General features: G+C 44.1%; 1 protein-coding gene across 7 annotated transcripts in view; it reads right to left on the bottom strand.

Annotated features, from left to right (window-relative positions):
- The window catches only part of TMEM87B (transmembrane protein 87B), a 56927-nt gene extending 30443 nt beyond the window's left edge, over positions 1-26484 (bottom strand). For 5 of the 7 annotated variants that reach the window (XM_060309703.1, XM_060309700.1, XM_060309702.1 and 2 more), the window contains exons 1-11: positions 26166-26484; positions 23225-23285; positions 19650-19741; positions 17718-17852; positions 16698-16751; positions 14970-15060; positions 13062-13123; positions 12639-12822; positions 9649-9748; positions 5624-5717; positions 4010-4080 (exon numbers count right to left, since the gene is read on the bottom strand). In XM_060309703.1, the coding sequence (XP_060165686.1) occupies positions 4010-4080; positions 5624-5717; positions 9649-9748; positions 12639-12822; positions 13062-13123; positions 14970-15060; positions 16698-16751; positions 17718-17852; positions 19650-19741; positions 23225-23285; positions 26166-26324 (1103 nt within the window). In that variant the 5' untranslated portion in view covers positions 26325-26484. Of the gene's footprint in view, positions 1-152; positions 217-4009; positions 4081-5615; positions 5718-9648; positions 9749-12638; positions 12823-13061; positions 13124-14969; positions 15061-16697; positions 16752-17717; positions 17853-19649; positions 19742-23224; positions 23286-26165 lie in introns of all 7 variants that reach the window. The other 2 variants (XM_060309707.1, XM_060309705.1) reach the window with 2 other exon arrangements.
- Positions 26485-27316: the final 832 nt, after the last annotated feature.

Genomic DNA, 27316 nt, shown 5'->3' with positions numbered 1-27316 from the left:
CTGCTGTCAGAATTTACAGACATGCAAATGTGCTTTATTCAATAAACATGATCAAGACCGAATACTTCTGAAGCAGTAATGAAAGCACACAGCCCCCATGATCCTGACAAGAGAAGCACCTTGGACATGCTGCTGCGCTAGGAAAAGGATATCCACCAGCACAAGCTAGAGTCAAGAAGAGACAGAGGGAGGCTGGCCAGGAGCACAAGATCAGATCATTTGCCTGCAGCAAAACAGCAAAAGAATAAAACAAGCAAGCAGGAGAAAAGAGGCAGAAGGCTGTGGCTTTGGGCGCTTTCAGGCTATTTTTTCTATTAATATAGAATTAGATTCTTACAGGAGGAGCTAGATGAGGTTCATCAAAGGTGAAGGAAGCAGGGTCATTATTCCAGCACTCAATTCTATAAGGACGTAGTCCTGCTTCTTTGCTTGTCATTGGTAATCATTTAGGAAATCCACTACCTTTTTGTACAGAGAAAGCAGACTTTTCATCTCAGTAATGAAAATTACCAAACGGCAATCTAAAAGCAAACGTCAGAAATTCAGGTTGAGGCAGAAATGGATAATGCTAAATTTCCTTTCTCTCACCATGAAATACTAACCAAGAGAACTTTAATTCCTGGATTTCTTTATGACTTTTACCTCAAACATGTTTATTAAAAACATTATTAATTAAGCAAGCTAAATCTTTCCCCTTATTTTCCTTATCTCCCCATCCCCATCTGGCTCATTATGTGTTGGACCAAAGCCATTGCTGTCCATAAAGGTGGTAAGTTACCCTCATTCAAATCCAGATGGAATCAGAGCGTTTACAGCCACTTTCCTCTGGAATCTTCTGCCAAGTTGCATTACTATGTATTTTTCCCAATGAACCCATGTACCACCTTGGAGATGATTAAGAACAAGAATACTTTGAAATACATATCTGTAAATTACCAGGAGGAAAGATAATATAGATTTTTAAAATGTAACGTTTACAAGGCTCTAAGCACATACAAGTTTAGAAGTAAGACAACTCCAAAATGAATAGATGTCTTAAGCTCATTTTCTAAACTCACAATGACAGAAGAGAAGACATGAAGATTGGAGACAGTAACGCTGAGCCCAGTAGCCAGTTCACCTCCCCTGCAATTCTGCCTGTCCAGGTCCCAGGGTGTTGGCACTGCCTGCCCCTTATCCTCAAGTCAGGTGAGAATCCCTGACAAGCGATGAAGCCGGGGCTTCGGCAGAGTGGGCTCCACACTGGGGATGAGTACTCAGAGCTGGAACCCTGCTCACCTGCAGAACTGAGGAACGGACTTCACCTTTTGAACAACTGAATGACTCTACATGGTTTTTTTTTTTTAGTGTAGAGAATATGAAAAATTACATTAGAGTCAGAAATTTTTACGACTCGGAGAAGATCAGATTTATATTACTATAATTTTATTCAGTAAACTTGGATTCTCAACTGGTAGCTCTCAACAGAAGTAGAATTCAGTTTTCAAGCAAGTTGGTCGAAACAACTCTTTAAATCAGGTATTATCCCTTTACGGACACCCCTCGGACACTAGGGGCTACCTGGACATAATTTAGGAGGTCTGCAAATGCCTCACTGTAGGAAAAACTCCTCGTGTGAATGAAGTGTGTGTTTATACATAATCTGTGAAGAGGCTCCACAGCTTTCATCAGATTTGCAAAGGCATCTCTGCTGCCAGAACCCAAACAAGGCTAAGAACCACTGCTTTCGAGAATAAAAATAAGTTAAAAGATTTTTGTTTTGTTTTTAACTTGGAAGCATATCGAGAATTCACAAACAGGGAATTTAAAGAATAGATAAGACCGGGTTTACCCACAAGGAGCTCAGAAAATCCTACTAACAGTGTTACACCTGTTAGCGCACCTTCAGAAAGAGACAGCTTCCTGTAGAGAAGGGACACAGGCAATTTTAAGCCCTCCGGCCCTCCCTGTGAGAGACAAAGATGAGAACATGGAAAGAAACACAAGGAAAACAAAATCACATTTTACGTTAAAAGCTAAAAGACAGGGCTTCCCTGGTGGCGCAGTGGTTGAGAATCTGCCTGCTAATGCAGGGGACACGGGTTCGAGCCCTGGTCTGGGAGGATCCCACATGCCGCGGAGCAACTAAGCCCGTGTGCCACACTACCGAGCCTGCGCTCCGCAACAAGAGAGGCTGCGATAGTGAGAGGCCCGTGCATCGCGATGAACAGTGGCCCCCGCTCGCCACAACTAGAGAAAGCCCTCGCACAGAAACAAAGACCCAACACAGCAAAACTAAATAAATAAATTAATAAACTCCTACCCCCAACATCTTCTTTAAAAAAAAAAAAAAAAGCTAAAAGACAATTATCAAAGACAATAGCAACAAAAAGAACTGTGTAAAAATAAAAGCTTATGAGTTTCAAAGAGGACATAAATGTCAACAAAACAGATACAAATAATGTTCTGGATCCACAGAACCCTGCATTCTGCTCTGACCAGGTTGTAGTTTCTCTAGAATCCCTCCCATTTCCACGAATGCACTTTAGAGGGTCCTGCCTAGGAGAGGAAAACAGTGGAATTGCCCAGACTCCACTGGAGTCACTCAGTCAGCGAGGAGGAGCCTCAAGGATCGGTTAACACTGTCTCTGAAACTTTTCCTGCTGTGCTATGGCCTCTGGCCCACCACCTCCGGCGAACCCACTCTCTTGCTGTCCGCCGTGACCCCTGGAATGAACCAGGCAGACAGGTGCGCCTCGGGAACTCATCTCTCTGCAGCGCTAGCCACTGCTGAGCACCCCTCCTTACCAAAGCTTTCCTAGCCTCCACCCCAGGGCGACTTCCTGGTTCTCCCACCTCCCTTCGCCCTGGACTTCCTTCCATGCATGTTTCCGCCCCACGAGGCACTACCCTGGTTCCTCTCCACATGCTGGTCTACCTGTTCTTCTTGGGTCACTTCCACGGCTGTGACCTTCTCCCACACAAAGCTGACTCCCACCTTCGTCACCAGCTCTGACTCCTCTTGCTAAGCCAGGCTGGGACTTCCAACTCTCTTCTTCACACTAATGCCCCAGGCAACTCAACCCTCACCCACTGCGGTCCCTTATCCATGTTTACCACCCTGAGCATGGCAACACTGGTCCAGCCACCTACTTGAGACGTGCATGTCTTCCTGGGAGCCCTCTCTCCCTTTCCCCACCCATTTCTAGCCAGCTTGTCATCCAGAGTCCTTCTTCCATTTCCTCTGCCCCACTTCTAACCCTCACTATCCCTCCTTTGGCCCACTGCAAAAGACTCCTTACTAGACTTCCCAGCTCTAGACTCTCCTTTCCCAGGCATTTTTAAAAATGCCATCCTTGAGTTCTTTCTTACAAGATTTCATCATGTCATTCACCTGTGCAGCCTCAACTGTGCATCATTTCATTCACCTGTGCAGCCTCAACTCCTTGCTACTTTCCACCTTCTAAACTCTCGAGCACGTCATTCTATCCTTCCCTTCTGGTCCCACCTTCTACGATTCTCCTACACACGTTACCTACAGGCAAGCTACTCTGAGACATCATGCCACTGTCTCTATATTTTCATGCTTTCAACTATTTGGTCCCCTTAAATCTTCCCAGAATGCTTTCCCCTCAGTTCTTTTCCTAGTAAACCCCGATTTGTCCACTCAGTCTCAATTAAGATGTCACCATCTCCCTGAAATCTTTCCTGATTTTCACCCTGGAGTAAATTTCTCTTTCCTCTGTCTGCACAGCACCTCTCTAACGTGGCAATTCCTATCGCTATGTTGCTCCTAGTTATGTATTTTTCTTCCTTACCAGATCGCTCAATACGTGCATTTAAGTTTGCTGAACTACTAGAAAAAATAAGGATATTTTTTGTTCGAGGAATCGTTACTTTTTCACCTTCAACTAAATTTCTATATTGAGGTAACAATAACGCATGAGTATACTTCTCTCTATTATTATTACACACTAAAAATAATCCGATTTTAATGATACAACAATTTTAGGACACAGTAAAGGATATGAACCATACAAAAATGGAGTCAATAACGGCTAAAATAATGTCACCAAATACAACAGCTAAATGGTTAGAACCCTGAAAAATAAAAATAGGGAAAAAAATCTGAATGTAAAAGTTTCATTGTATTATAATAATTATCATCTGATGAAGAAAAACAATTTATCTCATATCATTGTTTTACAAAAGGCCACATAAAAGATGTTATTGCCTAACAGAACTGAGTTTATGAGCACATGGAAGTTACCTGTTTTGGTGTCAACAAATGTTTGTCATCAACTTGTCCCGTGATAACGTAAAAGTGTGTTACAAAGTGGCAAATAAAACACAGCGCATCCCACCCAACTCAGGCCAACCATTTCAAACTCTGCCCTCTCCGCACCAAACCTGCAGCCACGGCTCCTAAAGAAACGGACTCCTCATCATCCCCACGTGTGTGAAAGGACATGCAAAAAGTAAAATAAGGAAAAGGAACTGTGTGGAAGGGTATAAACAAACCATAGGCTGGATGCGTACTCAAGAGCTGACAGAGAATCGTATTTAAAACGGTCACATCTAAGATGCTGACTGTGTAAAATTTTAAAGAGATACAATGCAAGCTATCCATGGGGTGTTTATCCTTTCCATTTTCTTTCTAGCACAGATTAGTTTTCTGTGAATTATACGTGTAAATGCAAAGTTCTTCATTATCATGTAAGAGTAAAAATAAATGCACCTTTCAAGGAGCAGGTGTATCTAACCCAGAATGCAGATGTGTCAAAGACACCAGAAGAAGAGTGAAGCTTTTAACATTATTGGACAAATGTCCTGCTTTAAGGGTCAGATCAATCTACATGAAGTAGACGTACGTGGCAATATACAGATTATTCACTCTGTGCACAGTGATCTGATTTAAACATCTAATAATCCAAAAGACGTTTTGAGTAAAAATTACAAGGTTCTCTGAATCAAGTAAAAATATAATAAGCTTCTTAATCCCTCAGTTGTCAGCCATATTATTAAGGAAAACCTAGAGCTAGAAATGTAGGGGTCTTCACAGATACAAATATTCGCTCTTCTCTAGAGTAAAGCATTGCTGCCCATGTTGCTAGAGCCGTTTCTCCCCAGAACACTACCTCCTCCTGGTTTTTCCAAGCGTGGAGTCTGCTGAATCCCTCAAATTCTGAGCCCACAGGAGTCAGGGAAAACTTACAACCAAAGGAGACTTTAAAAAGCAATGACACGTAATATCTGTACGCACAAAAGGTAAAATTAACTGCTCTTCACTTACACGTTTAAACCAAGGGTTAAGGAAGAAATGAATGTGTTCAGACTGCATAATGATAAAGATGAATGTTCTTCGTGAAGAGCAACCACGAACATTTTTGAGATGGAGCTAATTCCTAGGATGACGTCAGGTGGTGTGTTCATAACCACATCATTTAAAAAAGTGCTCTGTTTAGCCTTATACTTTCAGGACGTGTTAGAAAAGGGAAAGAGTCCACACGGGGGAAAATAAACTCAAATTGGGCCTTTATCACAAATTTCCTATCTTTAAAAATTCATCTCAGGAGATAGAAGTAAAATCGTATTTCACAGCAACGACAAAAAAAAAGTGCAAGTGGAATGATGTAGTTTTTACCCCAATGACTCTTATCACGCCTTCAGCAGCTGCAAAGATAAAGTAAAGGATCCCCAGTCCGATGACCCGGTGCATGACTGTTCCTAGACGAGGCCTGGTACAAGGAGAAGCAAACCGAAAAAAGAGAAAGAAGAAGCAAGGTAAGTAAAATGCATCTGAGTACAGTAACTGGCCCCATTTCCAACACCAGGAACGTCGCTATCCAATCACGTCAGTCCCTTCCCACCTCGGAGGTACTTTGTTTTGGGAAACAGCATTGTTTCCTGGGAAGAAGGCAGAAACAGGCTCAAGGAAATCTAGCCTCCTTCTCTAGGACTTGAAGCTGTACTGATGCCTATGAAGCAACATTTTTGAGGCCAGAGGATCTTGCTGCTGAAATCCAAGCAATATGATTAACATAACCCAGGTACTATGTCTACAGAATGGACGAGAAGAGTGATGAAACCTAGGAAGTGAGCGCCAACTTCTAAGTGTCACTGGCAGAAATAATCATTTAATTCTTTCACTAACAGAGATTGTAAAGTGTTCTGAGATGTGTCTTGTCAGCGATAATCCACTGATTCTATGACTTGGGCAGAGAAATAGCAGGATGTCAGGAGATCGAATCCCACTGCCTTCCCCTCTTAATATTCCCAAACGACAGTCCGGAAAGACTTCAGCTTTCATTCTTCGGATTGAAAAGAATTAAAATAACAGTTTTGATTCTTTGAAAGTATAAATGAGTTGAGAACATGCAAAGACGATGATTTTTGCGATTAGTCATTTGAAAATAGAACTGAAATTTCGAGAATTCCCTGGTGGTCCAATGGTTAGGACGCGGTGCTTTCACTGCCGTGGGCCCAAGTTCAATCCCTGGTCGGGGAACTAAGGTCCCTCAGGCCGCACAGCGTGACCAAAAAAAAAAAAAAAAAAAAGAAGAACTGAAATTTCATGACACTTGCAAATCAGAATTTATTATGAATATGTTTTAACTCAAAAACCCTCTTTTCAGAGTAATTAGAAGAAAAAACTGGTTTTGAAAAAAAAATACTTATGATGAAAACTGAACTAATACCCATAGCTCATATTTCAGACAATTTATCTAATTTAGTTAATCTAAATTCTGGTTCACTATAGCCAGCTTACTGGAACCCTGCAACAGCCAGAACTGTTACCGCTTTGTAAGGGTTGAACACAAGTTGACAGTGAAGGGATTCAGTCAAAAAGGGCTGAGCCCTCACCCACCAGCTCAATCTTCTATCCCTTTCTCAGCCACCACCCTCTGCACCCTGGCACCTGATGCTCATAACTACAACTGTGAGCTGCCACTGGGACCCAGAGGGTTTTGTGTTCTATATACTGTACTGAGGCCAAAAAACAAAAGAAAGCAAAACAAACGAAAAGAAGGTTTCCTCGCTACAGTCTTGGTAACTGCACCAGTCCGGAGCTCAGAAGCACACGTGCGTGCATTAGTGCACGCTTACTGAGTGCACGCTGTGTGCCGCCCAGCGCACTGGGGCCTTGGGATACAGCAGGACACAATACAGGGAAGTCACACACAAGTGGGGGGAAGAGACAACAAATGCTAAGAAACACATCAAAAGGCATGAGGGACTAGAGCGATGGAGGATGGGCACTGGTTAGGGTCCCAAAGGGCCATCCTCCCTGGGGGGTGACGGTGAGGCAGAGAACTAAAGGAAGTGAGGGAGCAAACCATGCCTGGGATCCGGGGGGGAAGCTGACAAGCAGAGGCCTCTCCTGCACTGTGAGACACGTGTCTGCTGTGTTTAAGGAACAGTGAGAGCAAGAAAAGCAGCAGGAGGGAGCAGAGTGTTTGGAGGGAGAGTGGCAGGAGATGAGGTCAGCCATCGGAGAAGCCACAAGATGGAATCTGGGTTTCACTGAGTGAAATGAGCAGAAAAGTAATGAAATTGGAGTTACATCTTAAGAGAATCATCCTGGCTGCTGCTGTGTTTGAAAAGACTGACAGGAGACCAGGGCAGAAGTGGGGAAACCAGTTTGGAGGCTACTGGAGTGTAGTCTCGGCAGGAGAAGATGGTGGCCTGGATCAGGGTGGTGGCTGTGGAGGGGTGGGATGGGCTCATTCTGGACACTTTCATCAGTCAGAGCCACAGAACTGGATGAGAAAGCCTCGGGGATGCCGGTCACTAAAGCAGAGGTCTGGGGCCTCAGCCCAGGGCCCCCCAACACTGGAGCTCGGGAAGACGAGGGGGCTCGGCACAGGAGACCGTGAAGGAGCCTCCACGACCGGGCACCTGCAGGGGGCTGAGCGGGGCCCTGCGATTCGGCAAGGAGAGGTCAAGGTGACCTTGACAGGCGCAGTCTCAGTGGAGGAATGGGGCCAAACCTCACAAGGACAGAAAACGAGGGAAGTGGGAGCGGCCAAGTACAGACAACACATCTGAAAAGCGCTGCTGCACACAGGGGAAAAGCAATGAAGGAGAAACAGAGGAGAGGGCCATCCGGGTTCAAGGGAGGCTCTGCTTCTGAAGATGACAGAAATAACAGTGTGCTGATGGGAACGGCCCACCGGAGAGGGAAATTGACGCTATCAGAGAAAACAGGACAGACTGCTGGGACAGCTTCTTTGACAGAGGAGGTAACAGGACCCAGGGCACCAGGGCAGGGCGGGGCTTAACCGCACACAGGGATGGTCCACGCCGTACAGGAGCAGAACAGGCTGCGTGTGGTCCAGAGGTGGGGAGGATGACACAGACCTGACAGCCGCAAGTCCCTTCTCGTGGCTTCTAATTCCTCGGTGAGAGAAGAGCCAAGATCAGCTACGCTGGATGAGGGTAGGGAGGTGCGAGGAGACAGAAGGGGTGAATGGTCTTGCGCAGAGCGGAGAGTCAGAACACGAACGGCACGGGGACCAAGAGGTGCCAGCAGCACTGAGGGCGCCCTTCAAGTTCAGAGTCACGGAGTGAACTGAGCCAGGCAGTGCGGCGGGGTGTTCTCCTCAGGCTGACGCTACAGCCCCGGCCGAGCCTGTGCAGATGGAGAGCTGGATTTATCGAGGGAGGCTGACAAAGGAGAAGGCGGAGGGCCTCAGGGGTGGCAGGGGTCATCAGTGCCCTGCCGGCCCGTGGAAGGCGGTGGGATCAGTAGGCCGGAGGCCACACCAGGGACCAAGAGTGCCTACAGCTGACACATTAGAGAAAGGAAACAGGAAACGGGGGAGGCTGAAGAGTAGATTGCTTCAATGTGCCACCATGGAGAGGGTGCAGCTATACACAATAATAAATAGATAATAATCAAGTCTAGAAGACGGCCAGGGCACTCAGTAGTTGAGGGGAGGTGACAGGTAAGAGCGGCAGAGGTGAGGGGGTGAGGTCAGGTTTCTTAAAGGATCCTCACACAGATACTCAAATCACAGGGAATGCTGACAGTGAAGTGCTGAGGAGAAAGACAATAAAGCAAGTGCTCGGAGCGGTGAGGGATGAGGGGAAACCTGGCGGCTGACAAGGCCTGCAACCCGAAGATGCTGCTGTGGTCCAGTGTGAGGGCTTAAGTTTCTGGGAATCAGAGGGTCTTAGGCAACAGGCTCTTCCATGTTCATGCCCAGGGACTCAAAGGTAAGAGGGAGAAAAGATCTGCTTGAGAGGGTCCCGAAAGCGGGTCCTCAGGCGACTGCCAGGTTTCAGCCAGAAATTCTGCTGACCCTGGTGTTTCATGAGAGCGCTCTCTCTCACAATATCTCATACACAAACATGACCCCTAACTATGTTGTCTAGGAAACAGAAAATGGTCTGAACCTCGAGAATCATTTAGAGTTTTCCATAATCCTTATAGTTGATTATTCATCTAACTATGAAGTTACTGGAATTCAACTTCAGGATCTTTATTTGAGGAAAGAATAAAACAGCCAGTGCGTGGAGATCTTTTAAAAACACGTCCTTGCAGGTATTTCCCTCTGGGATTTGTGGTAGGACACCGAGAGGTGCCGGGTTTCACAGGGGTCATAGCGGAGATGGATGGGATCACAGGATGGGGACACGGTGTCTTTTCTGGGCCCCGGTACTTACTTCACAATGCCGTATCCCAAGCTCACAATGATCACCAGGAGGCGAGCCAGCGTCCTCTTAATTGCAGATATCAACTCCGCAAAGATCAGTAAACTCTGGGCTGAGGGGGGACGAAGGAAAATCATTCGCCCTGGGTCCATCTGGACGCCTGCCGCCAAGAGTCTAAATGGGTACTGTGTACAGTTACGTCCTGACCTCAGACGAATTCGCCACGTTGAATTTAAAGGTCATCTAATCCAAGTGATGTTTGAAACCTCAATGAAGGGGATTCTGATCGGCTCTTCTGGGCACAGCTCTCTCACGTCCACTGGAAATCTGTCTCCCCGAGCTCCCCTCTGTTCTTATTCTTCCCCTTGAGGCTACAAAGGATTGTAGCCCTTTCCTGTTCTGTAAATATCTGAAAACCATAACGCCCTCAAGAGCTCTCTTTTCCCCAGGTTGCCCTCATCATTTACTCATTCACGCTCCTACCGTGTGGCTATCACAGTAAAAGACAAACCACGTTCCCTGCCCTCGTGAAGCCTGTACTCTGGTCGGGACAAGTAAACGGACAGAATTCAGCAAGTGCTGGAGGTCACGCTGTATCTCCCAGGATTGTGATGAAAGCGACCTAATCCACACGGGGCAGGAAAAGCTTCTCATAGGAAGTGACATCTACACCAGGGTTTGAAGGCTGAGTAGGAGTTAACCGTTTGGAGGAGGGAAAGGGGAAAGCAAAGGAAATGGCACATGCAAGGGCATGGAGAGAAAAAGAGACAAAGCAAAATATGCTGCAAGAAGTGAAAGTTCGGCATGTCTGCAGCAGAGCGTGTAACGAGGGAGGTCAAGAAAAGAGGCTGGGGCAGAGGCAGGGCCCAAACACCTCAGTTTTAGGCTAGGCCATGAGTCAGGGCTTGTTGCTGAGGGCAGTGGGAAGTCAATGATAGTAAACAAGGGAGTGAAAAAGGAACTAGTCAACTACAGCCCATAGGCCAAATCTGGCCCTACATCTGTTTTGTAAATAAAGTTTTATTGGAACACGGCCATGCCCATTTGTTGTCCGTGGTAGCTTTCATGCTCCAATGGCAGTAGTTGAGAAGTTGCAACACAGACTACATGGCTCGCAAAGCCAAAAATATTTACTGTGTAGACTTTGCAGGAAAAGCTTGCTGACCCTTGGAATAAAGTAGACAGCTTTATTTTATCAAGATTGCTCTACTTAATGGCTTGGAGAGGAATAGACTGTAGGTGAGGAAAACGCTCAGGAGTCTATTGCAGAATTTAGCCAAGAGATGATGAGAGTGCTGGCGGTAAAGATGGAGAGGAGAGCCATTCAGAAGCGAGTTGTGAATCCACCTAATATTCTTGTTTTCAGTTCATGTTTCTCTGCCTTCTCTAGAAGAAACCACAAGAGACCTTGCCCAGTACCTTGAAGAAGTGCAGATATACTAAATTTATTACATTTGCCTAACTGCCAATCTAGAAGCACAAAACAAAGAAGTCAATTGACACGACCTATTCTTAATGTATCCTTGCTGGGTCCTAACAATCACTAAATCATCATTGCTTGATTTTTCTGAAGTCTATCCTTCCAGGACCAATGCTAAGCAAGACAGCCTGGGTTACAGAATTTACGCTTGGGAAAATCAGAAACAACATCAGCCCAGGCCCCGTCTGGCGCCTCTCCTTTCCACAGGACTCCTCAAAGACAAGGACAGCAGTCTGGGGTTTCTCTTCCAAGGGCCTTCTGGTGTCATCTCAGAGGGCTTGAAGGCCCTGAGGAAGATAGATGGTCTTTCCTTCTCTCCATGGATCTCAAGCTTTTGCTGCCCTTCACCCAAGTTCACGCCACCCTCTTCTAGACAGAGACCCCCACCACTGGCAGCAAAGGAGCTGACCCGCCTTCTCTGACATTCAAGAATGCTTTAACCCCCAGTCATATGCAGCAGCTCTATCCTTCCTTCCTTATCTGGTTTAGGGCAGGCACACACACATACACATGCACGCACATCCCTAAAACTTCTTATAGGGTAATAATACCTCTAACATGTCTCCCTGGATGTTTGTCTTTTCTTTATTGTCTTGTACATGTCTTTTTAAACTTTTCCTTTTGGGAAATTACAAACATTCTTCGACACAGAGAAAGCAATATAATGAACTCCCACGTACCCATCACTCAGCTTCCATAATTATCAACATTATGCTAAATTTGTCTCATCTATTTTCCAACTCACCCTCTTTTTTTCCCGGAGTATTTTAAAATAAAGAGCAGACACAATTACACCCTTTGAAAACCTGTACCACGATCATTTGTAACTGACCACTCAGAAGCACATTCCTGAGGGCTTTCTATCCTTCTGAGCTATCTCCCTTTTGAAGGTTCAGTGATGGAATTAATTGTACCTTTACTTCTCTGGCCCTTTTGAACTCTATCTTCTAGAAGTCTGGGGCACCCATCTGAGGATGCCCCACTATATGCCCTGCCTGCTTGCCACATTCCACTGTGTAAGCTGGGATGGTATCTCCCACGGTCACATGAAGTTCTTTGCAAAGAGGGTGCAGTCACCATGCATCCTGGCACTACTAATTTTACTCCCTGTGGCCAAATGTTCTTTTCTTCTTTGGAGGGGAAAGGAGAAGAGAGAGGATGGGGAAAAATACAGAGAAATACGTTAAAAGGATTGGCAGCCCCCGATGTCCCCAGTCCAGAATTTCGTGTTGTTTAAAGCTAGTCACGGGTAGCTGAACCTTAGGGAACAGGAATTTTCTTTTCCCCAGGAGGGAAGTAAGGGAAAGCCAGCAAGAAGAAAACAGAAAATGAAGACCACACACATGCTAGCCTGGATCAGAGCCCTACTCTGATATTCTCTTCTTGGCTTCCCTCCTCTTCACCTATATGGTTGTTCCCAAACCACTGTATGAAGGTGGGGCGGGGGGTCCCCACAGCTCTGCTCACAAATGCTGGGCGACTCTTGGGTCACACCATATTCATGGACACAGTCACCACTTACTTGATAACCCAGTGCTGTTGATGTTTTGGTATTCAGCATAAAAAACTGCTTTTTCAAGCATTCCCAGGAAAATAACAGCTGCAATCCAGAACTGGATTCTTAGTATATCTTTCCAATAGCAGGCAGACCACATCAGCCAGAGTATGCCATATAAGATATAAACGATACACATCACCATGTAGAACTGTGGGAGGAGAAGCAATTTTAGTCAGTTAAGCCTTCTGGTCATTTGAAAATTGCCATTTCTACATTCAAGTTTGCAATCCTTTATTTTCCAGTCACCATGGAACCAGAAATAGGGGGTATGTCGAAGTGTTAGCTACTAAGGAATTACCACCACTGAGCTCTTGAAATGTTTAAATGTTCCAATTAGGGTACAAAACTCATTTTTAAAAAAAGGAAGAAATGATGAGAGATACTCACAATCATCAGAGGCCAATCTGATGCAGAGATATATCCATGAGGCCCCATCATAGAAAGAGAAACTGGTGAAGGCAGGGTGGGGATAAAGAAATTAAGGCATTAAAATTAACAACCAGTTTTCCTTAAGTTTTTCAATGTAAGCTCATTTTAAGACTCCAAGAATACAAACCAAGTTAACGAATGCTGAATTTTAACCTTTGATTATGTAACTGTATGAAGATATCTTTACGTATTTGTATACATGCTCTTGTAAAGTGTGGGCCAAGTCAGATCTCATGCAGACAGCAAAGTAGTCCTGGTCTGAGATTGGCCCTGGCTGAGTCCCTGACCTAGCTGAGGACTTTGTCTTTCTTAATGTAACTTGGATAAATTCTGAACTCCAGGGACTTCCCTGGTGGTCCAGCAGTTATGACTCCGAGCCCCCAATGCAGGGGCCATGGGTTCCATCCCTGGTCAGGGAACTAGATCCTGCATGCTGCAAGTAAGATCCCACACGCTGCAACTAAAGATCCCGCACGGTGCAACGAAGATCCCGCACGCGGCAACCCAGCACAGCCAAATTAATTAATTGATTAATTTAAAAAAATTTTTTTTAAAATTTACTGAACTCCAGAATCTAGTTTGGGTTGTTGTCTGAGAGCAATAACAAACAGAGTGCCGAATACAGTGCAAGACTTGCAAGGCTTAGCAACTGCGCCAGTTACTAACCAGCAGAAGCTTAAAGCTGCCTGCTGGTGTCAGAGGAAAAGACGCCACACCTGGGAAGGCAGGGCGCACAGGCTGGGGAGCAGGATGGCAGCAAGGCCCCTGCTCCCTGTGTGGCATGGTCTGGGCCCATTACAGTACCTCCGGGAGGAAGGCCTGCTTCACACTCTCCGGAGCAGCCCCCCCACCAGCTTCCCCGGGGAAGACCAGCTCTGGGCCTCCTTTGCGGCCATGCCTGACTCACCTCACTGCTTTCTCCCTCCTCTCTGGACTGGGTGCCCCCCAGAGACAGAGCCTGGATTCACTTCTGTGTCCCAGTGGGTGAATCAGAGCAGTTTGCAAATCCCCAGGATCATCACATGCTGCTTGGCTGCTGTCAGCCCAGCAGATACCCAGTACAGAAAATGACCGCTAAAGCAATTCCAGGACCCATGGAAGCATTCGCTCCCTTGAAAACCGCTTAGTGTGAGCCCGCTCTCACACTGGGCACCAGGAGCTACGGTTTCACGAGGCAAAGAGCATCTACCTTATGGGCAGGCAGGGGAGCTCACAGACTGCAGAAGCCACAGTTGCCAGACATGCTACTTCTACTCCTAGGCTACAAACAGATTCTTTTTTCTTAAACTTTTTAAAGAACAAAAATTTTGAACCCCTGATGATGGCCATTTTCAAGTAACAGAATATAATCCACTTCAAGTACGATTAAGGTGTCACCTACCCATTTCTACATGTTAAAAAAATTTTTTTTTAATCTGGAAGGATGGAGAATTTTGTATCCCTCTATCAAGTTTAAAACTTTTTAAATTAATCTTCTTTTTTTAATTCACCCTTTTATTTATTTTCTTTTATTTATTTTTTCTTGGCCACGCTGTGCGGCCTGTGGGATCCTAGTTACCCGACCAGGGATTGAACCCTGGCCCTTGGCACCCAAAGCACAGAGTCCCAACCACTGGACCACCAGGGAACTCCCAAAGTTTATCTTAAATTAATTTAAAATTTCCATTCCATTAAAAAAAAAATATTAGAGTTAAGATAAGCATAAAGTTCTAAGTACCCCAAATAAACAGATTATTCATTTTTGTGATTAACAGAAAATCATTTTTGAATAATGTGTTTTAACAGAGAATGTAGATTTGGGTTAATGACAAAAATACAGAATACAGTAAAAGCAGACAATAAAACATGCATACTGTTTAACTATACCATTCAAATTCCAGCTTGCATCTGTTTTTTCTGTTTTAATAGAAACAATAAAGATATGAAACCCATCTCTCTGTGTTTTGGCTACAACATCCTGAAACAGAAAAAAAAAAAATCCTTCATGTTATTTTTTTTAATTGCTATATAAGATATAGCTAAACGATTGTCCACCACATTTTAAAACAACTTTTAAGAATTGAATTGGGTTACTTTAAAAAAAAAAAAAAAACACAGATAAAAGGAATGGTGGGCTGTGGAAGGACAGTGGGTAGTGGAAGGATTTCCTCCATTTGTTTTTTTTTTTTTTACCACCATCCTCCCAGGCCCAAAGGGATGGAGGAGGAAAAAAGCCTTTTCCACTTGGCAATGTTTTCTACTTTTTATATAGTTCTACAGGTTTTCCCCCCAATGTTACCATTCTATGTTTTATTTAATACTACCTTTGAAATAGTTTTTCTAATATCCTAGTATAATCAAGCATTTATTTATTTATTTATTTATTTATACTTTTTGGCCACGCCCTGTGGCATGTGGAATCTTAGTTTCCTGACCAGGGATTGAACCCGCACCGCCTGCATTGGAAGCACGGAGTCTTTAACCACTGGACCACCAGGGAAGTCCCAAGCATTCAGTTTTTAAATGTGTGTTTTTTAAAATTGAACTGGGGGAGAAAGATGTCAGATAACATTGCTGGAAATGACTCAGATTCGGTGTACAGGCTAAATTCCTTAAGGCACTCTGTTGCTAGCAGTCCCACTGAGGCCTGAAACTGCCCACTTGGACTGCCTGTGAACCCTGCAGTGCCCTCATGTAGCTGGACCAAACTTTTCACACTCCTCCTTCCTGAGTATTTCCTATCCTTCCCTCTCATTTCCTACTCCTCCACCTGTGACAGTTTGTGCAAAGCAAAGAGTTGGTCCAGCCACTGTAGAGTGAATGCCCTTCCACTATCAGACTACTCTGTAAGATGGTTGGAGAAAACAGTATGAAATCAGAAGGGTCCCAGTCTAAAGGCAAACATCAAGCTCTTCTAAATCCACTTTCAGTCCCTACACTCAACTCCTTGTAATCCTCTCAACCTCTTAGTCTTCTGACTTTGAGTAATTTCCCCAAATTCCAAATTTCCCCTCCCCCTCGTGCTGCATCATGGTTTCTATTTCTTTACTTCCTTAATGACGATACAGCTCCGCCCACTGCTGTGCTGCCTCAGGTATTTGGCAGCGGAATTTTATTTTTTAAAATAAAGAAAGACTACATAGAAGTTACTGTTAAATCACACCTTTAAAGAGATTTTTAAACAAAGACAGAACCAGGTATGTACAAAATTCACACAGACATATGTAAGGAAATATACTGTTTTAAATAATGCTTCTTGGGCTTCCCTGGTGGCGCAGTGGTTGAGAGTCCGCCTGCCGATGCAGGGGACGCGGGTTCGTGCCCCGGTCCGGGAGGATCCCACATGCCGCGGAGCGGCTGGGCCCGTGAGCCATGGCCGCTGAGCCTGCGCGTCCGGAGCCTGTGCTCCGCAGCGGGAGAGGCCACAGCAGTGAGAGGCCTGCGTACCGCAAAAAAAAAAAAAAAAAAAAAAAAAAAAATAATGCTTCTTTTTTCTTTCCTAACTCTACTAACCCTACTTTAGATCACTCTCTGAGTATCTGTCCATCAACAGATTCTGCTCAGTCTTACTCTAACTTGTATGTATTTGATTTAAAGGCAAATAAAATGACTTACCGCTGACCCTTCCTGGTTTGTAACACTTCCGGTATTTGTTCTTAGTTCTTTATTCTGGAAAAATAAAATAAAAGAATTTCATTTTATATTGTTGCATTTCCATAAGGAAAAATAGTTTCAACAATTAAGAAAAAAAATGTGTTATGAAAAAAGTAAAGATTAAAGCTGAACACCAGAGAACAAACCTCACTGTATCCCAAACACGCGGAACAAAATCCTACTTTTGAAAAATTACTTCCTTAATCAGGGCAGTGGTTACCGTTGGCAGGGAGCGTAGTAGGAACTCAAAGGGAGCTCGAGGTGCTCAAAGGCCCTGATCTTGATCGGGATTCACACGGGTGGGTTCAGGTTGTGAAAATTCATCAAGCCCCACGCTGCTGATACGCAAGCTTTGCTGTAAACTTACGTATATTTATTATACCTTGACACAAATTTTTAAAACAACCCTTTAACGTTTTTATTAAAGACATTTTCATTTCAGAATTTACAGGACAAAAAATCACTTAAAATGACCCACGGCCTCACCACCCAGAGATGACCACTGTTAACATTTTAGAATCTAGTCTTCTAGGCTAGGAGGAGAAAGTGCACAAAGGAGAGTGTTCAAGTGTGTTAAATGCTGGTGAGTCAAGTACACTGAAAGACCTTCAGTAGGAGTCATAGACCTAGGGATCTAATGACATGGAGGTCACTGGTGACCTTGACTAGAGCTGTTCTGATGGGATGATGGGGGCAAAGCCCTGACTGGGGTGGGCAGAAGAGAGATGAGGGATGGAATGACAGCAAATCATGAAAGGATGATAAAAGGATCCTCTTCCAAGGATGATGCTGCAAAAGGCACAAAGAAATGGAACAATGGTTCCACTTATTATGTACTGCCACACACACAAAAGAACTAAACCTAATAATTGACAACTTAAGCACCTTCCTTTATCAAAATACTGATAAAACAGAAGTTGATACTTGCATTCACTGGGAGAAACGTAAATTCTATTTCAACATCGCAAGACAGGTACTCACATTCAATAAGGGAAACGCCTGAGAATTACGGTTGCAATCTAAGTTTTCATTTTTTGTTGTCCAACATTCGCTGCTGTTGAAATAATGACCACAAAAGTCTTCACTGACACTAAGTTCATGTTTTTGTGACAGCTCCTATGCAAAGTAAGATTCTACGTCATAATTTATTTCCACTTAATATCTAAATAATACCAAAAAGTTATTCAGCTTGGAACACTTGAAACACGCAATAGAACAAAATACCAAAAAGAAAGTTTTGAATATAATTTTCAGTACGATTGAGGTCATCATAACATTTTAGCCATTCTGATGTGCTCAGATACAGTAATACATAATATAATCATTCTCTTATAGTAATAAAAGTGATTAAGATGTTACTACAAGGAAATGGTTCACAGAGAAATACAAAATACTTTGTCCTGGGGCTACTTCCATTTTACTCCAGGTATAAAAGATTTTACAGAGAAAGAAAGCAGCATTTAATTACAAGGAAAGATAAACCAAACACTCAGTAACATAAAGCAAAGATGGCAAACCCAACTGAGTGCAGGGGGAACACTCATTTACACATCAACTAACAATGAGGCTCCTAGATGGATGAGGAAAACCGCGCTCCTAATGGCAACTCCCAGGCATGAAGAAAAGGTTAAGAGGCTTCCATTGGCCAAATATGAGACAATTTGAGCAAAATACATAAAAACAGTAATAGATTATAACCCACCCAACAAAGTTAAAATCAGTGAGTCCATATTGATAATTGATTGACTGACAGACGGATAAGAGAGAGGAAAAGAGTGCAACCTCATAGTCGAATGCTAATAAATGTAGAAGAAAACATGGAATTAGAAAATCATTGTTTAGCAATCATCACAGTGGTAACTGTGCCTTGATTCAGGCAAGAATCAAAGAATGTTAAAACAAGGACCGATGAAGAAACAGGATATTTACACATAAATACAAAAGTGTTTCTTCACAAATTATTGTTAACAACAAGGAGAAAAGTAGTAGCTTTACAGTGGAGAAACCTGGCAGAAACTTCCTTAACTGATCAAAGCTAATATCACCAAAAATGGGACAAAACAGTATACTTTCTGGTATGCCTGCCAAAAATATAACCTGAATTTAATCACGAGGAAACGTGAGAAATATTCAAATTGAGGGACATTTTGTAAAAATAAATGGCTTGTACACCTCAAATATATCAATGTCATGTCATGAACCACCCTCAACACCTCCACCCCCCCCAAAAAAAACCCTGCAGAAATACAAGGTGATCCTGGATTGGATCCTGTACCAGAAAAAGAAAAGAAAAGAAAAAAGCTGCTAAAAAGGATGTTGTTGGGACACTGGCAAAGTTTGAATATGGTTTATTAGCTATTATATCAATTAGCATTGTATCGCTGTTAAATTTCGTAAAGCTGATCTCTGTACTGTGTAATCTAAGGGAATATCTTTGTTCGTAGGAAATACACACTGACCTAACCCGGTCTCTTTTTCCTCCTCTCACACTCTCCCCCTCCTTTTCCCTCCTCTCCTCTTTCTGAGGTCTACTTATACTCACTAAATCTACTCACACTCACTGAAGTTCTAGGTTCCCTATTACTAATTTTTTGAACAAAGTGAAACTTTTACATTTCTTCTTTAAATTGAGTTGGTTTTCATTTGTGCGTGACCCACAGTCCCCTTATCAATGGTTTCCACAACTCTGATTTAAATATTTACTAACATTTTTCATAAGATACAAGGAAACTAAAAGATCTGTAGTCTCAGAAAGCATATACTTTGATATAATTAAGGCGTTTATTGCCTAAGTCCCAAAATCTGTGGTACTTCTCTATTCCTGGCCTCCTCACTTGATAAGCTAATAAATCTTAAAACTCCTAACTTTTCCTTCATAGCTTTAGACACATTTAAAATTTGTGTTTTACTTACTTCCAGCTCAGAATATTGATTGTGACAGGGATGATGTTCCAAAAGCCACACTATGGTAAACTTCACAGGCCCAGGGCAGCTGAATGACTTAACTGTTTAGAGAAAGGAAGTCTCATTTTACAAGAATAATATATATACTTTAACATAAACTTAAGGTTTCAAGAATGCAATTTAAAATAGACTACTTTGGACTTCCCTGTGGCGCAGTGGTTAAGAATCTGACTGCCAAGGCAGGGGACATGGGTTCGAGTCCTGGTCCGGGAAGATCCCAAATGCCGTGGAGCAACTAAGCCCATGCACCACAACTACTGAGCCCATGTGCCACAACTACTGAAGCCCGCGCACCTAGAGCCTGTGCTCCACAACAAGGGAAGCCACCGCAATGAGAAGGCAGCACACCGCAACAAAGAGTAGCCCCTGCTCACCACAACTAGAGAAAGCCCGCGTGCAGAAACGAAGGCCCAACGCAGCCAAAAATAAATAAATAAATGTTCCTTTAAAAAAAAAATAAATAAAATAGACAACTTTAAGGAAACCATGAGTAAAGTATTACCTAATTTCTCCAAAAAGTCACTGCAAAATGAGACAGATAAATTCCTTAAATTAAATTATTATGGTTAACCAAGGCTGAGGCTGGTAGAGTTTCTGGGGCAGAGTACCCAAGAGGTGGGAACTACACAGAGAAAGGGTCAATGAAATCTGCATACAGATCCTTGGTCTCTAGCTGCATAACAGCCTGCCCGTGCACAGGGACAAGCTGAAAAATTCTGAGTTCACGTGGGGATGGGAACTAGCCAGAGAGGAAAGGCCTCAGTAAACACACCCCGTGTCTGGGAGAGACGCAGAAGAGTCACACCTTAGAAGTGGTGCTAAGTTAGTTCTAGAGTAAAGGCTACCCCTGATCCCTCCTAAAAGAAATTAAAAACAAAATTGGAAAGGATCGAACTGACCCCAAAGAAACGTAACTGTCTGCCAGAACAAAGTTGTTCACGGAATACAACATTCTAGTACTCAAGAATGTGAAATTCACGATATCCACTAGCCAAACAAAAATACTAGATACACAAAGTGGGAAAAGTTGACTCATAATCGTGACACGAATCAGTCAATTTGACAACGATGTGCACTGTTCTGTGTGTCTATCGCAGTTCCACAGTGTTAGGATTACCGTAGCTTCATGTTCAGTTCTGAAATCAGAGAGTAAAAGCCCTCCCACTTTGTTCTTTTTTAAAATTGTTTTGGCTATTCTAGGTCCTCTGTATTTGCATCTAAGTTTCAGAAACAGCCAGCCAGTTTCTACATAAGTCTGCCTGGATTTTGATTGGGATTAATTGAATTTATAGGTCAATCTGGGGAGAATTGCCAGTATAATGTTAAGTTATAGATTTATCATAGATGCCCTTTATCAGGTTGAGGCCATTTCCTTCTATTTCTAGTTTTCTGAGAGTTTCCATCATGGATAGGTGCTGATTTTTTTCAAATGCTTTTTTGTATATATTGAGATGATTATATGATGTATTTCTTTTATTCTGTTAATATGGTGAATTACACTGAGAGATCTTCACCAGTGGCTCCACATGACGGCATCTTGAATGGAGTAGCTAAGAGGGGTCACCTTAGCTTTCCTTAGGGAAAGCAAGGCATCTGATCCACCAAACAGCACGGACACATACCCGAGGGACCAATGCTTAACTTTGTAGGCACTAAAATTTGGCTCTGGGACTTCCCTGGTAGCACAGTGGTTAAGAACCCGCCTGCCAATGCAGGGGACACAGTTCCGAGCCCTGGTCTGGGAAGATCCCACATGCCGAGGAGCAACTAAGCCCATGCGCCACAACTACAGAGCCTGCGCTCTAGAGCCCGCACGCCACAACTACTGAGCCCATGCGCCACAATTACTGAAGCCCGCACACCTAGAGCCCGTGCTCCGCAACAAGAGAAGCCACCATGACGAGAAGCCCGCGCACCGCGACAAAGAGTAGCCCTCGCTCGCCACAACTAGAGAAAGCCCGTGCGCAGCAACGAAGACCCAATGCAGCCATAAATAAATTAATTAATTAATTAAAAAAGTCATTCCTAACAAATATTTTTTTAAAATAATAATAATAAAATAAAATTTGGCTCTGTGAGAACTCAGAGACTCAGTTTCATCTTTCACACCATGGATGTAAAACTTAATGCCCAATTACTCACTTAAACAGTAACTATAAAGTAGATGATGAGAAGGCTGCTTGGTGAACATGGCAGCAGAACAAGGAGGCTCAGGTGGGCACTTCATCCACCCCCGCCAGCCACAGTGTTAGAGCTACGGTCATAGTTACAGAAAGACCTCTCTCCCATCAGTGCTGGGACACTGCCAGCTTTTACCTGACTAAACCCTCATTTTTTTTTTTTACGTTTTTGTTCCTAACTCCCTTCTGCTGCTCATTTTTCTTTCTTTAGATATGTTAATACTAAATTGTGGTCTACTTTTAGGCTGATCTCGGACATTACATATTGATTTAAAAAAAATTCAAATTCTGTGTTTCAGTGGTCCATATAACTTTTTATTCCCCCATGTAATTTTTTTGTCTGCACCAGTGTTTTAAATGTTGTCTAGACAGTGAGACATGAATTTATTAAAGCATTGAGAGGCCAAAATTTTTTCCTCACCCACCTTGGGCTTCAATTTCCTCTTACCAAGCTCTTATCACCACTGATGATCTATATCACGAAGCTGCTTTGAACCGCCTTTGCTTTCTAGCTGATGGCTGGCCTACTTCCGTCAGCAAAGACCACACACGGCAGAATTCTCCAACAAATGTTCAGAGCACGGTGTGAGAGATAAAAGGGCCACGGCTGTGGGTCCCACGAAGCCAATTTGCTCTACCCAACAGAAAAACTACCCCTTACCCCAAACTTTAACTCTGGCAACCAACTGACCTAGTCAAGTTACTGGAAACACCTAGAGGGGTTAGTGCACAGTAAATATGATCCAATGTAAACTCATTAAAAATACTGCAGACCTCAAGATCTATGACTTGGTAGTCATGACACACCAGTATTTACACAGACAACACAGTCCCTAACAAATATTTTCACTTTCATAAGCTCTAAAATCCTAATTGTTAGTGTCTAATAATTTTTATTTCCTACTGTGATCATGTGTATATTTAGAAAATTTTCAGAAACACAAAGGTTTCATCACAATCATGGCATTTCATATAACCATAAAAAGAATTTACTGAATTTTAAAAGGGATTCAGAGTCAAATTTCGGAGGTCAAATCCTTTTTTGCTGAAGACTTCTTTACTAGGTTTTAACTATAATTTTTAAAGAATGATAAAGAATGATTCACATTACATTTTCTGAGACAGGATCAGAAAAATTCATTCTTGAAAATAACTATGACCCGACTGGAACAAAAGAAACCCTTAAAATGTTAGGATCACTTAAAAACATTTGCCTAGTTTAAAATATATAATATTACAATGTGTTACGTTAGTTTATGTTAAATTAATGCATGAGTTGATACTACATGTTGCTCATTTATAATTTATTGTTATTTTACTGTTATATTAGTTTATTATACTTACCAGAAAACTTGATCTCAGTAGAGTTAAACATAGTTTTCCTAAATATCAAAGGTCCTGATTTCTATAATGAAAAACAAAGAAATACAGAAAGCTCTTGTTAAAAAAATTTCTCTCTACTGTTTAAGAGTATAGTTTTATCCTGGAAAATACATAGTTCTAATCCTTTAACTCCTATGCCTGGAGTGATTATTCTTTGAAAATGTAAATCTGGGACTTCCCTGGCAGTCCAGTGGTTAAGACTCCGTGCTTCCACTGCAGGGAGCACAGGTTCAATCCCTGGTCGGGGAACTAAGATCCCACATGCCCCGTGGCTCGGCCAAAAAAAAAAAAAAAAAAGGCATTAAAAACATAAATCTGATCACATCACTCACTGGCTTAGAACTTTGTCTCATGTAATCTACTCCCTGCAGTGGATGTGAGGCTCCAGAAGGCTCCTGGGGCCAGCAACACACGGCGGGTGAGTGCGACTGCCACTGTACGATGACTGCTGTTCAGACGGAGAACCTGTCTGTGCATCTGCAGCTGCTCTCGTGGTATCAACATAAATGCACTTCTGATAAAACAACTGACCCTCTCCCTAAGTTATGGTTTGCCGCTGTCTCTTTATAAGAGACCAAATCTCACTGCCGCTCACAGGGCCCCGCCCACCTCTCTTGCACCTTTCTCTCAGGTCCTCAAAAACATGATACTCCTTCCTGCCCTCAGGACCTTAGCAGTCAACTTGAAACTGACTTGAAATCCCCTCCCTGTCGCTCTCTTTATCTAGTTATTTCCTTCTTACCCCTGAAAGCCCAGTTCAAATATCCCTTTCCTCAGGGTGTCTTCCCCTGGAGCCCACACCAGGCCAGGCCCTCCCTTCCATGATCTGTAAGACCCATTCCTCACAACCCGTACCACAACCAAAATGAAATCTTACACTAGTTATTTAATGTCTGCCCTCACCAAGAAAAAAAATCCTGTGAGAAGGGATCACAATAAACGAACATGTGGTTAGGAATTAAAGAAAAACACTGACAGGACAAGCAGCTCTTTCTTAATAACCTCTTCTCCCTCCTCAACTGTTTCAACATCAATAAAACCCCAGGCCCAGACCCCTCCTCTGAGCTGCACATCCACACACCCAATTACCTAAAGGTCATGTCCACTGGATGTCCAATAGACAGTCCACACTCACTTGCCCTAAACCAGACACCTCGTCAGGGAACTAGATCCCTCATGCCACAACTAAGAGTCTCATGCCACAACTAAAGATCCCGCATGCTGCAACTAAGACCCAGCACAACCAAATAAATGAATATATTATTAAAAAATTTTTTTAAAAAGAACCATTTCTTGATAGATTTGCAGAACAAATGAAAGAAAACTCCACTTTCCTTTCCTGTTCTGAAGAACAAGTTTTGACAACTTGAAATGGGGAAAAAAAAAATCAGCCTACTCTTTGCAAAGAGCTTTATGGATTGCTACTGTCCTGAATCACACAGGACTAAAGATTACGTGGGACCCAAAGGTAATTTTTTCTTCCTCACGCAGGAAGCAAAGTCATTCTCTCCCCATGGCCTTTGGAATCTCACCATCCAAAGTATACTTGGCAAAGATCTTTACAGATATGGTCAAGCAGTCTGTATGCAGCCGATTCACTTCCAACTTATTCGGACTTAGTTTATGCTACTGCCTACTCACTACAGAAGCAGCATCAAACGGTAAGTGTGGTTCTCTGAGTTTTGCTTTTTACTGTTCAGAGAAATTTAATGATGAAGATACACAGGCTCTATCACTGGCGCACAAAATAGGGCACCAACCCAGAAGAATCCTGGAAAAGACGGTTGCACTGGGTCTTAAAGATTCAGAAAGATATGTACTCTCCTTCCTTTATGCAGCTTTTGCGTTATAGGAAGAATCTGTAGCCTCTGGTACTTTCTCTTTCCGGTTGAGGAAATCAAAATATAAGTTTTGCCTTTAGAATTGGGACATCGTTTCCATACATGTGGAAAATACTCATCTCAAATGGAGCTGGATGAAACCTCTGAATCTAGAAAAGCAGGAGATAAGGCCTCTTCGATTTCCTGTCTCTCTTCAGCAAATCTTTCCAAAATTCTACCTCTGCATTCCTCCCACATCATCTCATGTCTACTGGATGTCAAGTTCTCAAATGGCCTGCCCTGGAAAGGAAGCGTTTCCACACACTCATGCCTCCAGACAAGCCTTGCAAACATCCCTTAATTTCTTTCCAAAATTCTACCTCTGCATTCCTCCCACATCATCTCATGTAACTACTGGATGTCAAGTTCTCAAATGACCTGCCCTGGAAAGGAAGCGTTTCCACGCACTCATGCCTCCAGACAAGCCTTGCAAACATCCCTTAATTACACATCCTGCCCCCGCCCCCCGCCCACACACGCTCCCGGAGCTGTGATGTCAGGAACCCAAGAAGAGGGAAAGAGGGGTGGGGTGACTATTGCATGTTCCCTTCTCATTTAAAGAAAGAAAGAAAAAAAAGGCACAAGCTCCTTCTAAATTTATGCGGAAACTGAAGCCCTGTGGCTGCACCCGGGCACGAGGAGAGGTCAAATCCAAAGATGCCGCTAGGAGTGCCGAGGGGTTCAGGGCTCAGGTCTGAATAAACGAGGACCTGATCTAGCCAGAGCAGGTCGGAGCAGAGCGAGGGGCCAGGACTTCGGGAATGGTGATCCTCATGAACAGGGTTCAGAAGGGATAGCAATCCCCCAGCACACAAGCTTGACTGATCCTCCCCACAGCCCAGGTCGGGCCGGAGGAGGGGACGCTCCCCGCGCCGAACAAAGAGCCCAGAGAAAGTATCAGGGCACCCGGGGCAGGCCCGGCCAGATCAACAAGACCGAGACCGGCTCCTGGAGCCCAGAGAGCCCGGGGAGGACCTGCGGGCCCGGGCAGCACCTCGCCTGGGTCCCGACACTCCACTTACGTCATTGATCGTCGCTGCCCAGAGCCCGAGCTCGGGGACGGCGCCCACAGCCGCCGGGCCCCAGCACAGGAGGCAGAGGGCAACTCGCAGCAGCGGGCGCCTGGCGGGAAGGCGGCCGCAGGATGAGAACCAGACCCCGGCCCAGCTGGTGGCGGCCATCTTGACGCGGAAGCCGCACCTGGCGCTCCGTGGCGCCCGCCACGCCCCAGGCCCGCACCAGGTGCAGCTCCGCCCCGGGCGGGTTCGGGTCCGGGAAGTGTGGCTGGGGCATGGGGGCGGGGCTCAGGGCCGGCCGGGGCGTGGAGCTAGAGGTGGGGCCAGAGAGTGGAAAGGAAAGGGGGCGGGCTAGAGGGAGGGGTCCGAGCATAAAGGCGGGGCCAGGCAGGGTTGGGGAGCCGGGAGAGGAGGCGGGGCCGGGAGGGCGTGTAGGAGATGGGCGGGGCTCAGAGTGAGGCCGGGGCTCAGAGTCAGGCCGGGGGGAGGAGGCGGGGCCGGAGGGGAGGCGGGGCTCTAAATCAGGTCCACGGTGGAAGCGGCTGCAGCCCGAGGCGGGAAGCTGAGGTCCCAGAATTCGCATGGCTCTGGTCGAATGCTTAGTGGGAAATATAGGATGGAGCTACTAGCTAAGGTTTTTCTCTGTGTATTTCAGTTTCTTGAATCCTCTGCATTTGTCCCCCAACCCCCTCATCTCAGGGGAAATAAATTGTTCTCTAAATTCACGGTAAGTGCCTGGAAAGTGCTTTGGGGTCCGGTCCGTTGAACCCAAGGCGTAGTATTGTGAGTATAATGTCGGTAGGATGGTTAAAGATTTTTAGAACAAAGTTGCCTGGTTACTTAAAGCTCAGAGGGGCAGAGCTTGGGTCTGTCTTAACTGTGTACTTCGCCAGGCATTTTTGACTGTGAAACCTGAGTAAATGTCTTGCTGTCAAAGAGAACTACAGTAGCTTATTATTAAATGTAAATAATGTCCAGAGGGAGAACACAGTCCTAGTTTAACATTGTCATTAACGTAAAATAGGATCGATTTATAGTCAAGAGGATCTGGCCTTATCAGTCATCTCAGTCACTTATTTAGACTAATTACTGAGAGCCTAATGTGTAATAAAGACTGCACGTGCATTCCATACGTGCCTTTCCCAGCAAGCAGTTGT

The sequence above is a fragment of the Globicephala melas genome, chromosome 12 (assembly GCF_963455315.2).
Source record: "Globicephala melas chromosome 12, mGloMel1.2, whole genome shotgun sequence".
Classification (NCBI taxonomy): Eukaryota; Metazoa; Chordata; class Mammalia; order Artiodactyla; family Delphinidae; genus Globicephala; species Globicephala melas.
The sequence above is the reverse complement of the archived record's forward strand: the minus strand, read 5'-3'. Positions and strand labels throughout refer to the sequence as shown.